Source organism: Chaetodon auriga, chromosome 20 (genome assembly GCF_051107435.1).
Source record: "Chaetodon auriga isolate fChaAug3 chromosome 20, fChaAug3.hap1, whole genome shotgun sequence".
In the NCBI taxonomy this organism is placed as follows: domain Eukaryota; kingdom Metazoa; phylum Chordata; class Actinopteri; order Chaetodontiformes; family Chaetodontidae; genus Chaetodon; species Chaetodon auriga.
In genome coordinates this window covers 6281751-6295641 of record NC_135093.1, presented here as the reverse complement: position 1 = coordinate 6295641, position 13891 = coordinate 6281751, and the positions used below count along the sequence as shown (strand labels likewise).

Genomic DNA, 13891 nt, shown 5'->3' with positions numbered 1-13891 from the left:
CGCCCAATCTCACATTAACCCCGGTGCAGAGGTGCAGGTTAAAACTTAAACTGATGCACTGGGATGATTTCAAACGCTGAATCAAAGCATTTTCATGTGCATTTTGTCAGAGCCGCCACGTGAGGGCACTGTCATCTGTTGATTCTGAAGAGGCACAGAAATACTACCTGCTCAGTGATTATTCTAATCTGGTCTCTCTCTGTAACATGTAATAATGTCCTCTTTACATCTTCTAGCATTTGACACTAAAATATCCTCAACAGCCTTACAAGCAAGATACTTGATGATTACTTAGTCACCTTACACTGAGTCAATCCGTTGTGTGCTGTAATTTGCGTGAGTCAGTTATTACAGTCAGCCTCCTGCAGTTATGTTGAGAAGTGCTTTGGGAAATACTGATTTATTCATTTTTTAGCATGTAGGTGTAACAAACAAAAAAAAAGAGAAGGTGGAATGCCAGTCAGCTGTGACATTTTAGAGTTTTATTGTTATTTTCCAATATGGACTTTTTGTCTTCAACATTTAGCTAAAAAAAAAAAAAAAAGGGAACCATCTGCAGAAGGGAGCCTCTGATAATAGATAGCACTGTTTATGGCATACAGACATGCTTGCAATTACATTTTTATCTGTGTGAGCCAGCTGGGACCACTTACATCTTTGGCCGTGATGGAGGTGTGGTGGTTTACACTTGGCCTCCTAATGAGCGTCCCAGCACCAGGGCAGACCGGCTTGCCCTTGGGTTCAGCACCCAACAGAAACACGCCATTCTGCTGCGGGTGGACAGCGCATCTGGCCTGGGAGACTACCTTCAGCTGCAGATAGTAAGCACACACCCCTGCATTGGAACACTAGACCGAAGAAAATAGGATTTTTCCCATTAGCCACACTGCATGTGCCATCAGGTAGAAGGCAAGTACCTGCAGAGATGGTTATCCCTCAAACGTCTGTTAGTAAATGTCATATCTTTAGATGAAAACATCGGACAGGTGTATTCCTTCCTTAAAAATGTTATGAGACAGAAAACAGTCAAAATAATGTCATGTTAGGTCTCTTTTATGTACTGTAGGCCTAAACACTTCCATTACTTCATTTTATTACTTCTCTCAGCTCCTAAATGTGTATTTGTTTGTCATCTCATTATATTCATAATACTGTGGGCAGATTATGTCTTTAAGTTGTTTGTTTTATTGAACTTTTTCATCACATTCTTGTTATTACTGTGGTTGTTAGCATGCACCGTATATCCTTCCAGCCCGTATGAATGGCTGTAAAAGAGCTTAATGCTCAGTCAATTTTCCCCGAATAAACAGGTTGATGATGATCCTACTTATTTGTTCATGATGTGGAAATTAAACAAACCCAAAAAAGCGTCTGAGCTCCATTTAGCCATGCATTTGTGTTTGCGCCTCATTAATCAATCACTGGCCTGAAATTCATCACACAAGTAGCCATTTCACCACAGGTGTGGGTATTCAGACACATCCATTATCGTCTTTTACTATTTTTAAAGCATTCCTCTTCATTGTCTACATTGCCCAGAGTGCACCTCAACAAGGCTTTCAGACAGTTCAGTCCTGATTCAGGTGTGTTACACTCACAGCGGCTAACGTAGCCTTGAGCGTGAGGAGCAGGCTACAGAGATCTGAAAATCTCACTTCTCCACACCCTCGTTTTTTTTTCCCCATCTTCAAACTTTCAACCTTGAGCCACAACCGCTGTGACAACACTTAAGGCAATTAGCAGAATTTGTGCGGCTCCCTCTGGAGCCACAAATGCCCAAGACCTGTAAACAGACTTTGATGTGGAAAATCTGTGGCGTTCCCCTTTTACACAAGCAGTCACATGGGAACACAAATTATTAGGAATCGAGCACAATAAAGCAGGACTTTAAAGAGGAGTACTACCTTTGCCTGACAGTTACTGTCCTCATGAAGCATTTATTTCTCCTCCTCCTCCTCCTCCTCCTCAGGACAAAGGCAACATTAGAGTAGTGTTTAATGTTGGCACTGATGACATCAACATCGAGGAGAGCTCCAAGTTTGTCAACGATGGGAAGTACCACATTATACGGTTCACCCGCAGCGGAGGCAATGCAACCCTCCAACTGGACGACCTGCCGGTTATAGAGCGTTATCCCTCAGGTAGGCCCTGCCCCGCCCACATATGCCCCACCCACCGACCTACCGCAGCACTGCCTGTCCTGGGACAGAGCTAACTACACCGTAGTCCAAATCAACCCACCTCCTGATTGATGAATCACATCGGTGTTCCTATCAATGTTTCTATTCAAACACTGAGGTTGAGAAATATAATTGCAGCTTTGTTTTATGTTATTGTGTTGGAGATGAAATATGTGTGATCTGATATGAAACATGACTTTTTAAACCATAAAATGAGATAGTTTTTACAATAGCTTGTACACTAGCCAGCTATGTCATGTTAGGCCTGTTAAATAGTGTTAAAGGTAATTTATGAAAATATTCAATTCAGGTGTCAGTTGTTTTTCTCACCATAAAAGAAAATAATAACAGTTGGTGCATTTTTGGACAAACAATAATTTAAAAACATGTCTTATTTTGAGTTAAATGTTTAACTAGAGAGAAAAAATAAGAAAAAGAAAAAGTGTAAAAGTGTATTTTGTTGAACATAGTCTTTGTTTTTACTTTTTGTTGGTTTTTATATTTAAAGTGGTAATCATAGGTAGCAGTCTTTAACACAATGAGATCCAGGCTTTAGACAGCTGATAGATAAAATGCTAAATGTTAGTTGTTGTGAGGTGTGTGTGAGGGTTCTTCCTGTATGTAACTCTAAACTCAGTCAGTCATATAGACAGTATGTGGCAGCTGTAACATTATTTCCCTGTGCTCTTGCAGATGTTAACCCCTGAAATGTCTCTTTAAATTAAACCCAATGAACAGAGAGTAAGAGTCCGCTCACTGGAACCGTAGTGAATTCAGCTCCTCTTCTCTTAGCGCATCAAGCTTACCTTAACGCAGTGACATGCTAACAATGAGCAGACCATTACTTTCTTTTCATTGCTGTTCTTTTTGTATCCAGCTCCTGTACCACGTTTGGATGTGCGTAATTACTACTGTGTTTTCATCTCTAAATTAAAGGCAACATTGATAACGAGCGCCTGGCCATCGCCAGACAGCGAATCCCCTATCGGCTCGGTCGAGTAGTTGACGATTGGCTACTCGACAAAGGTAAAAACCCTGATTAAAATTCCTTAAAACTTTGAGCTTAAAAAATACAATTTGAAGACAGTTGACTATACTTTATTGTGCACCATCAACTAACATCTAAAAATCTAAATCCATAACTAAGTATTTAAAAGTTGGGCAGCTGTAGTGTGTAATACTGTGTAAACTGTAGTGCCTGTGAACGTATCTTGTTAGTGTGTATCTGATAATATCAGGTTAAAGGGACGATGGAGAGATTTAAATGTGAATAAATCAGAAAATAGAAAAGAAGTACTGATAAAAGATGCTTTATTAAGACTGGTAAATAATTTTGTTCATTATCAAATTGTAAACAATAAAGCATTTACTAAAGATTATATTTTGTAATCAAATTAAAATACATGCAAAGTATTGTGACATGTAAGAATTTATGTAAATTTGAAATGACTAATAGAGCAATGCTTTTTTTGTTGAAAAAATGTAAAAGTTTTCCTCCTAAACTTCAGCAGAGCTCCTTAAATTAGCCTCTAGTCCCTTTAACAGTGAGCAGTGCTAGAGCTTATAACCTGTGCATGCTTCATAGGGCTGTTACAACAGTTCTCTAGATCTGTCTCTCTGTCTGCCTGTCTGTCGCTCCTTCAAATACAATGTCGTGCCGCACAGCCATCACCACAGCAACCATCTGTCAGCCCCGTCTTCTCAGGGCCCTCTGACTCCTCTCATCTGCTGCCTATTCCTCCTCCTTCTGTTCTTTGCCTCTTCATCCTCCTCCTCCTCGACTTCTCGGTCTCCTCACCCCCCTCTTCCCTCCTGTTCCTCTCTGTTTTCACTCTTATCTCTCTCTCAGTCTCAGCCCTCTCCACGGTTCTCCACGGCTTCGATTTGCTCTGCCATGCTTAATCTATCCCATCCTCTCACCATGGCTTGGGGGTGGTGAATTGTGTAACGCTCAAACACTCTTGTGTGTGTATGTATGCACGTATGTGACCACTGGTATGTATGTGTGTGATTGTATTTGCGTGTGTCCGTCCACCTTCCTTCCTGGTGCGCCTCGGTGTGTTTGGTGCGTGTTTGCGTGTGTGTGTGTGTGTGTGTGTGTCCACGTAGGTCGCCAGCTGACCATCTTCAACAGCCAGACGACGGTGCGTGTGGGTGGAGGTGAGCGAGGTGCAGGTATGTTCCAGGGTCAGCTGTCTGGCCTCTACTACAACGGCCTCCGCATCCTCAACATGGCGGCGGAGGGGCACCCGCACATCAGAGTGGAGGGCAGCGCACGGCTGGTCGGCGACATGCCGTCCTCCTCCATCACCCCGCAGTCCAGCGCTGCGGCCGGAGGCAACCGCTCTGACTCCGCCCCCTCCATAAGTGACATCACAACCACCACGGCCACCAACAGGAAACAGGGCGCCACGCCGCAGGTCAGAGCACAATCACGGCCTCACGTTCTGCTGCGGCAGCTTGTTTATGGGAAACTCGCTAAATCCCTGCTGCGTGTGGTCGTACAAAGATTTCCTTGTACGTAATTCCTGAGATATCTTGTACATGTATGTCCTATCACCCCACCGCCATCATCCTTTGGTGTGACAATGGGTAATTAAAAAGTGTTAATTTGCTTTGATAAATTTCTTTTCGAAATCAGTAAGAGGATTAGCGAGCGCACAGCCCGCTAATCGAGGACTGGAGGGTAGCACGCTATGTCAGGAGGAGTGGGATTGTTTTAAACTCCACTCAAGGCAAGGCGAGCTCGTTTATGTCGCGCATTTCGTACACAAAGGCAATTCAAACTGTTTTACACGAGACATTGAAACAGAGAAGGAACTGAAACATAAATCAGAATTACGGAGCAAAACATTTAAGGGGAATCTAAAAAAGATAAGATGAAGGTAGCTCAGGATCTGAGCACAAAGTGGGCAATAATGAATGATTTGTTCAGAGGCAGAGGAGGAAATAGAAGCTGTTTTTATTTATTTCTTCAGACACTTTTGCCTTGAAGTCCCCAGTCAGACTCTGTGGACGCTGAGATTACATGATCGTTGTTTCAGGATGCTGACACATCAAAGTTTTAAACCTTGATCTAAAAGTCTGATGTCTGCAGCTCTTAGGAGGAGGGTGAATAAATAATGCTTCAATCACTGAAATGTAGCACCAGATATCTGCAACGTCTACTCATTACTTTAACGAGATGCACGAGTGTCTAATCTGGCACAATCAAATAACATGAAAACATACTATAAAATGAATTTAACCTTTTCTGACGAGTAATTAATATCATTTGCTGTGTGCCAGCATCTCTGTGAGAACATGCAAATCACACGTCCTTCAGGAAAATGAGCTGAAAACATGTCACCAGTAGAAAGCTGAAATACACGTCTGATTTTTCAGCTACAGCACGCTCACATAAATGGATTAGATGGCAAATTCTTGACTAAGTGGTCCCCACCCGCTAAATTATAGGAGGAGACATTTTTGTGTTAATGGAGGCCCTAATAGCTTTTCCATAATATGCATCTTGTAAACTGATGCAGATGGGACGCTACAATAGGAACACATAAGTGTTATCGAGGCGTATTTATAGTGAACGGCAGAGTCGATGCTAATGTCAGAGGATGCATTACGAGCAGCTACACCACAGACTCTCTTGCTCTATTGTTCACATCACTACCGAGATGCTGTCAGGCTCTTTGTGGGCGTCTGTGTGTGCTGCAGTTCTTCTGTGTTATAAAACTGTGCCCGCCTGCCGCACTGACAAAGATTTTTTTATTTTTTTTCTCCTCCCAATGATACAAGTTGCCATGGAGATAGTGAGCCCCGCTACCCGCTGCTCGCTCGCTCTCTCCCATCCAGACTCCCATCGAGAATAGCTCCTCTGTGTATAAACCGCCAGCTGTTTCAGACATAAATAATAGAACGCAGAGAGCTGTGAGCTAAGCCTCAGGCATCAATAATGGATATGAGAGCTGGATGGGGAGCGCTGCGGAGTGACGGCGTTGTCACAGGGGCTTGTATTCACACGCGCGGTCCCTCCCTGTTTGTGTGTTTTAAACCAATTATTCCTGCTTTATGATATGCTGATGTCAGTGCTAAATCTGGGCTGCAGCACTGGAGTCAATATCAGCGTATGAGAACTAGGTCATGCCCAACATGCTGCGGTGTGTGTGTGTGTGTGTGTGTGTTTGCCAGTTTGTGTAAGTCAAATCACTCCTGCCGGCCCCCGAACTCTGTACGTTTGTCTCGTTGAAGAAGGATCTACGGCTCCTCCATTGAGGCTGCCTAGTGTTGCCTGGCAACCAGCCTGGCCTCATCCAGCGCATACAATGTCGAGGCGAACACAGGACGCACACGCGCGCACACACAAACACTCAGGTGGATTGAGAACAATAGGCTTGAATTGCAGCACATTGCATCAGAGGAGGGGCAGCGAGAGATGTCTTCCAAAGGTTCTTCGGCTCCGAGCAGTTTATCGATTTCACGCACACGCCTGAGTTTTGCGTGCGTGTTGGAGTGGATCTGCCTAAGTCGCCCCACGGGTTCACTTCTGCCGTCTGTACTTTGTGTAGTAAGAATGTGTTATGTCTCCTCCTGAAGTCCACAGTTTATTGAATTTTTTTTTTCTTTTTTTGCATGTTGAAAAGTGGAAGGGATTAATAATGCATGACAGCCGAGCACCAGTGAGGAGAAGTGAGGGAGAGAGTGTGTGAGAGTGTGTGTGTTTATGCTAGAGGCTGCTCTGAGTCACAGAGCTTGAGTTTGGTTTTGATGTTTGGTGTCTGTCTGTGCGAGTGTGTGTGTGTGCGAGTGTGTGTGTTCAGGTGTATGTGTGTACCTGTGTTTGATGGGAAGACTGATAGAAGAAACCTGAGGCTCAGAGCAGCGCCCGATTGGCTCGCAGGAATCAGCTGACCCAGACACTTCCACAAGCCCTCTGAACATCTCTCTCATTCCCCCCCCATCCTCCCTCCCTGTCTGCCTTTCCCTTGCTATCTTCCTCGCTCTCTCCACATCTTTCACATCTTTTTCTCTCTTTGCCATTCCTCCGCTCGCTATCCATCTTCTGGAGATACTTTCTCCCTCCCTCCCCCCTCGCTCACTTTTCTCTTTTCCTTTCTTCTCGCTCTCCTTTGCTCTCTCTCCCTCCATATCTTTCCATATTTACCCGTCACTCTCCCCCTCCTCTCCTCTCCTCCCTCCCTCCCTCCCTCCCTCCCTCTCTGTGGTTGAGCTCCAGTGATAGGCTGTTAATGCAGGCGGTGTATGAGTCTATCTCACCATCTGCAGTAGTGGAGCTAGCTTCTCTCGTCTCTCGTCAGGATCTATTCATCAGCCTGCCAACTTCAGCCTGATTTGGTGTGCGCTTGTGTGTCTGTGTAGATGTGCCTAAGTAGAAATAGACCAATGGAGCACGTTTGGCTGTTATAGAGCTTGTGTATGTACATGTGTGTTTGATTTCCAGTTGTGAAAGTAGCAGGCAAGCTGTTGAATCTTCTGCAAGAGTGTGTGAGGACAGAGTGCAGCTACTATGTGTGAACTAGGCAGTCAGGGAGGCATGGACGGTCGTTGGCACTGTTCGGCTGCTCAGGTAGAGATTTTGCTCTTTCAGCATGCAGATGTTCTCTTCATGCTCTCTCACCTCCTCTCTCTTCCCTCCTTTATCTCTTTTTTATCCTTGTGCTTCTGTGTTCATCATTATGTCAGCATGCTCTGTTGATAGACTACGGAAAGATGGGGACAAAGAGGGAGGGACAGAAGGGGTGGTTGGAGGGGCGGAGGTTTCTTGGGTGCACATCTCTTTAGCACATCTTTAAACTTCTGTGGATCATCGATGTGATTTAAGCTGTGTTTGGCATGCCTCTAGTTTTCCCGGTGTCTCCCATAGATCAATAGTCCCATTGACACCTTCCCAGCTGAATGGGGTGGTCAGCTGACAGGGAGATGTCACAGACCAGAGGAGGGGCCTTGGTAAATTTACTTGTCTGCTTCTGTTTTGGCTGAAATCAAGATTTAAAACAGGTTCCCGTGGAGGGAACATAGGTGTCTCCGGATCAATACTCAAGCATGGTGGCTCGACATTGATCGGTGACAGTCAGGGCGATGTGTTTCCCACTGCCTGATTGGGTCTTGTGCTATTTGGATCCTGGCAAAGGCACCGTGGTTTATTGACTGGCTGGATTCCAGAGGCTAAGCTCACCCTAGCAGCATTTGACAGCCCAGTGGGCAGAAATGATTGGAAAGGCAGTGGAGGAAAGAGACAGAGTCAAGCATCAATAACCTAATGCATGTTTCAGGCCAAACTAAACCACAGTAGAGTTGTCAGGACCAAGACCACACCATACAAGGCCGGTGTGGGCTTTTTCAGATGAATAAACGAAGCGGTTGCTCCTCTAACCTTATGTAATGTATGTTTTTACAAAGACAAAGAGGCAAGAAAATAGAGAATCCAAGGACACGGAAAAAGCTTAATGAATTTCTGCTTGAATTTCTAGCTGTAGGTTTCAGCTAAGACATCATCGACCACTTAGTGCTTTGATTTGGTTCAGAATCTGTTCTGGTCTGGTTGTAATCTGCCTCTAGAGCTCTTCTCTTTTATAGCTGTGCTGCTCTCTCCTTTATTCTGTGGGTTCCTAACATCTACTGCAATGCATCACAATCCAATTTTAATTTAGTGCTGGCACTGAGCGCCCAGTGTGGTTAAAACACACACACACACACACACACACACGTTCATATCTCCCATGCCGAAGCGCTAAGGCGGGCGATGTTTAACAGTAGTTCATGAATATGCGGAGCACATTAGCACAGTGTTAAGTAAAGACCGCAGCACTTTGAAGTCCTCCTCCTCCTATCCTGTCTTCTATTCTCTCTCTTTCTCCCCGTTTGCCTTCTCCCCAAATTCCCTTTATCCATCCATCTTTCACTCCTTTCCTTCGCTCTCTCCCCTCCTTCTCCTCACGCTCCGGCTGGAATGGCAAATCAATGCACAGGTCCCCACTGAGGGTGCACACTCCTTTTTTTTTTTTTATATTCCCCATCATTTTTAACAGCCTGAACTTAGAGTTGCCATGGCAACAAGAGGAGCAGGGATGGAGTGGAAAAAGGGCTCCTTTTCCATAGACAGGGAGCGAGTCACAGAGAAAGAGCGGCTGTTTGAGCAGTAATTGGTCGCTGTAGGTTCGAGGTTGAATGTAAGTGGGTTATTGACATGAGCTTATGGAGAGGTGTTAAATGCAGGAGATTTAAATGAACCGTCAAGGGTTTTGCTGGGATATTTAATGAAAACCGGGGGGGATAAAAAGTGGTTTTGTCCCTCGCTTTAGCTTCACGCCACACATTCACCAACACGAACGAGCACTCGCCAATATCAGCTGGAGAGAACAGAACAGAACAGAGGAGGTGTGGAAAATAGAGAGGCCAGAGGAGAAAACAAGAGGGGGAGGGTCAAGAGAGTAGGAGATGATAACTGGCTGTCCCCTTGTGGTTTTAAGCAGGATCCAGTGTCTCTCTCCTCCCTCCTCCTTTCTTCTTCTCTCCTTGGTACTCCAGTCTTGGCCACCTGCCATTGCCGGGGGCCGTAACAGGCGAGTTGTTAGAGGCAGACTGGAGAACGGGTGGGCGATGGATCGGTGCTGTGCGCTCACACATGTAGGAAATAAACAGAACGGGTGTTTTCTTGGACATGATGTGGATAGTGAGTTTGTGGCTATATATGTGTGATCGTGTTTTTCTGGATCCTCTCTCCGTAGTCGGCAGACGACCTGCTGGTGGCGTCGGCTGAGTGTCCCAGCGACGATGAAGACATTGACCCCTGTGACCCCAGTTCAGGTGAGATGCCCCCCTTCAAGTGCACACATCACACTGCCTTGTTGCCCTTTCTTTTAATGCGTCCTCCACACTCAGCATCACTCTTTTTTTTCTCCTTTGTCCAAGCTTTGTCGCTCGCCACACTGAATTTTTCATTCCACTTTCTGCCTCCAGGCATTACCTAACACTCCATCCACTCTCCAATCTCTGTCTGCATCCCTTACTTTGCTCTCGCCCCCTCCCCTCACCTTCCCTTGCTGTTTCCTTTCTTTTCCCTCTTTCCTCTCCCTCACCTCCTCTCCGTCCATGCCAGAGAATTCACATGCAAATTATTTTCCCAGCAATCTTTTAATGTGGTGTCATATATCACCATCCTGCAGCCCTTGCTGCCTGTGTATGTCATAAAGTGCCAAATGTATGTAATAAAAATTGATATAATGTGCACCTGTGCTCTGCCCCTCCTCTCAACACAGTGTAATGTAATCTGTTTACACATTATGTGATAATATGGAAACAGCTTTGGCTCTAAGCTGCAGCCTTCCCTTGCCAGCTTGTAGAATTATGCAAAATGCATGTCAAATAATTCATCATGATGATGCATCGTATCTTCTTGCTCCAGCTCTCCACCCATCGCGTTGACATGCAATACAAATTAATAATGTATGCAGTAAACTGTGCTATAACATCACATGCCTCCCCTCTCCCCTTTCAGCCCGTCCTCCCCTGCCAGAGGTGAAGGTGTTCCCAGGTCCATCTGAGGTGGTGCGGGAGAGCAGCAGCACCACGGGCATGGTTGTGGGCATCGTGGCAGCCGCAGCCCTCTGCATCCTCATCCTCCTCTACGCCATGTACAAGTACCGCAACCGCGACGAGGGCTCCTACCACGTGGATGAGAGCCGCAACTACATCAGCAACTCGGCCACGCAGCCCAACGGCAGCACCAAGGACAAGCCGCTGGGCATCGCCAAGATCTCCAAGAACAAGAAGAACAAAGACAAGGAGTACTACGTCTGAGGCGGAAGATGTTCGACACACAGACATATACGCATACACCTTTATATATAATGGTATATGTACATAAATAGATATATTCTAAAAAAAAAAAAACACACACACACACCCATACACACATACACACTGACATAGACATGCTGATGTTAATGTTTACTCTCCAATAATCACACCTGCACACATGCTGGCAAGCACAAACATAAACTCATTCAAGCACACACACATACATTCGAGCACAAACATACACACACACACACACACACACACACGGACTGGCCCAAGGGCACGGACCCTAATTGTACAGTATTTACCAATGAGCAGAGCCTCTGAGAGAGGCTTGTTTTATGAACATTAACACCATTCCAAATGATTTAAAGACGCACCAGTTTAACTCCCAGTTAAGACCCATTTCGGGGCCAGCAAGATAAAAAAAGACCAGTCACTCCCCTGCCGCCACAGTGGGACCTCTCCTGTTTGACTCAGAGAGGTCGAGGAAGACTTTAAGTGAAGTTCATGGCAGACTGTGTTGAGCGAGAGGGCAGAGCACCAGAACAAAGATGATGTAAAAGCACCAAGAAAAGCACTAAGTGTCTCTTCCAAGCTTCTTGGCCTTCCTCTCTGTTAGCAGACGGGACTCGACGAAGCACTGAGGACTCCGAAGAAACAAGCACACCGACGGTCCAAGTCTAACCCCGAGCAACAGGACAGAAAATCAGGGTGTAGCCAGAGAGACAGTGAATTACGAGTGAATAGGCAGAGGCAGAGCTGGTGTCGTTAATATAATGGATGAGCTTTGGTTGTTACGCTGCAGAGCTGATGTTTTACAGCATCCTGCAAATCACAAAGGTGGAATCAGCGGAAAACTGAGAGATATTCTCCTGGACAGGATACTTGAGACTTTAGATGCTACCTACAGACACCAGTCGTGCATGACTGCAGTGTCACACACACACACACACACGCAGCACACATGCACACACACGAAAATATTAACAATCTACACATGCAGACATACACATACCTGCAATGCTAAAGACCCACCATATCTTCATAAGACTGAAGACTGTACAAGAAGACAATGGTGAAAATGACAAAGACCATTATGATAATTGTTATGGCAATGATAATGATGAATATGATGAACATTTGGGCAGTATAGACTCTTTGGGGAAGGGGGGGGTCTTATTGCACGTGAATTATCTTACTCCGTGTGATTTATACCGCGTTGAAACTCCAGAGGTTACACCGTGACGCACCACCATCATAAACTTACCACCTTGGCTTGAAGTATTCCTAAATACGCACTTAAAACGGTTTTCAGTGGGATTCAACAGTGATTTAATCTCTGAATCGACTCTCGGTTCAAATCTTCATTGACAAAGTGTGACCATCTCGAGTGTGCTGCATGCCTGAGTCTCCGAGCTGTGCTGTGACGTGGTGGCGTGTCCCACGAAGTCCAGAGGTGGTAGGTTTGTTCGTTTGTGGGGGGAGGCGGAGGAGGAGGGGGGGGGTGTTGCGGGTTGCAGTGTAACTCCAGTGCGACGCCTGGATGTGTGCGCCCACCGCAGGCCACGTCCTGTTTTCTAGCCTGATGTCTTATAGGCCGCACCCACTATACCTGCTCTAACCAACCACCTTTTATAGCAAAAACCAGCCGAGGAAAAGAATCAAAAACAGAACAAAGTAAATGTTACCATGTGTTGCTAATAGATAGAAAAGTCCAGTTCATGATGCCATTGGCTATATGACAACTTGAGTTGCTTTGATTTCATCGGCTCTCCCTTTTCTCTCTTTGCGTCCTTTTGTCTTCATGCTATTGGTTGACTGATTTATCAATACTCATGGCGCGACCGACGCAGCACAGACAGATGGGTTTCCGATGGGCTACAGCATAATTACCTGTTCATGGACTTTTGCATTGTCTGAGCCCTCTACAGCTGAAGAATTGTAGCTCCGTGATGCATCAACAGTGCCATGACATGAACAAGCCCCTCTCGTTCTTCCAAGCGACGTAAGCAACCAGTCCGATGCATGCAAAATGACCAGGGCAAGAAAGGACATGAAAAGGACTGTGTGTGAGATTTCAAAGTGTAATGTCAAAATTAACTTATCATATTCCCTTATTCTCTCCATCCTTAACTGGCCTTTCTGACCTCCTTTTCCTCCCTTCTCTTGTTTACCCCTTGTTTAGTATGTTTCCCTTTCTGCCCTCCAAGTTCCTCCGTGTCTGTCGCTTTCTTTTCCCTCTATCTCTGTTGTGTTGCCATCTGAAACAAAGGAGGTGTCTCAACCAATGGGATTCTACATCTAGGTGTTCATTAACCATGTTTATTTTCTATATGTACAATTTTTCTACAGTATTTACTTTTATTTTTATTGTTACGGTTCTTTGATGAACATAAAGTGGAAATTTATTATGAAAAATAGTTTTGAAGATTAACGAGTAAATAAAATATTACCCAAGTGAGCCTGGAGTGCATTTGTGTGTTGGTTTTTGCTCCCATCTGCCTGCAGACAACAATACCGTTGCTGCGCTCCAATACCCATACTCCCATACTATTTAGTATGCCAGTCTCACATCGCCCACAACCATGAGAGCAGATCAATGTCTAATTAGGACAAGCTAATAGCAACCCGTGTTGTGTCAGGAGGGAGATCTGAAAGGAGTAATTCAACATTCTGGGAAATAAGCTTCACTTTCTGGTGGAGAGTTAAATGAAAAGATGGATCTCATGTCTGACTGTTGGGTACAATGCTGTAGCCAGTTAGCTTAGCTTAGCATAAAGACTGGAAACAGCTAGCCTGGTCCTGTCTGCTAAAATAAAAAAAAAAAAAAAAACCTCCCCGGCAGCACCTCTGAGGCTCACTAATTAACACATTACATCTAATTTGTTTCATCTGTA

At 45.1% G+C, this 13891-nt stretch overlaps 1 protein-coding gene across 6 annotated transcripts in view; it reads left to right on the top strand.

Moving 5' to 3' along the window:
* Positions 1–13455, top strand: part of nrxn1a (neurexin 1a) — a 57300-nt gene extending 43845 nt beyond the window's left edge. For all 6 annotated transcript variants that reach the window (XM_076759276.1, XM_076759274.1, XM_076759277.1 and 3 more), the window contains 6 exons: positions 640–821; positions 1970–2141; positions 3117–3206; positions 4290–4600; positions 9920–9998; positions 10690–13455. In XM_076759276.1, the coding sequence (XP_076615391.1) occupies positions 640–821; positions 1970–2141; positions 3117–3206; positions 4290–4600; positions 9920–9998; positions 10690–10991 (1136 nt within the window). In that variant the 3' untranslated portion in view covers positions 10992–13455. The remainder of the gene's footprint in view (positions 1–639; positions 822–1969; positions 2142–3116; positions 3207–4289; positions 4601–9919; positions 9999–10689) is intronic.
* Positions 13456–13891: the final 436 nt, after the last annotated feature.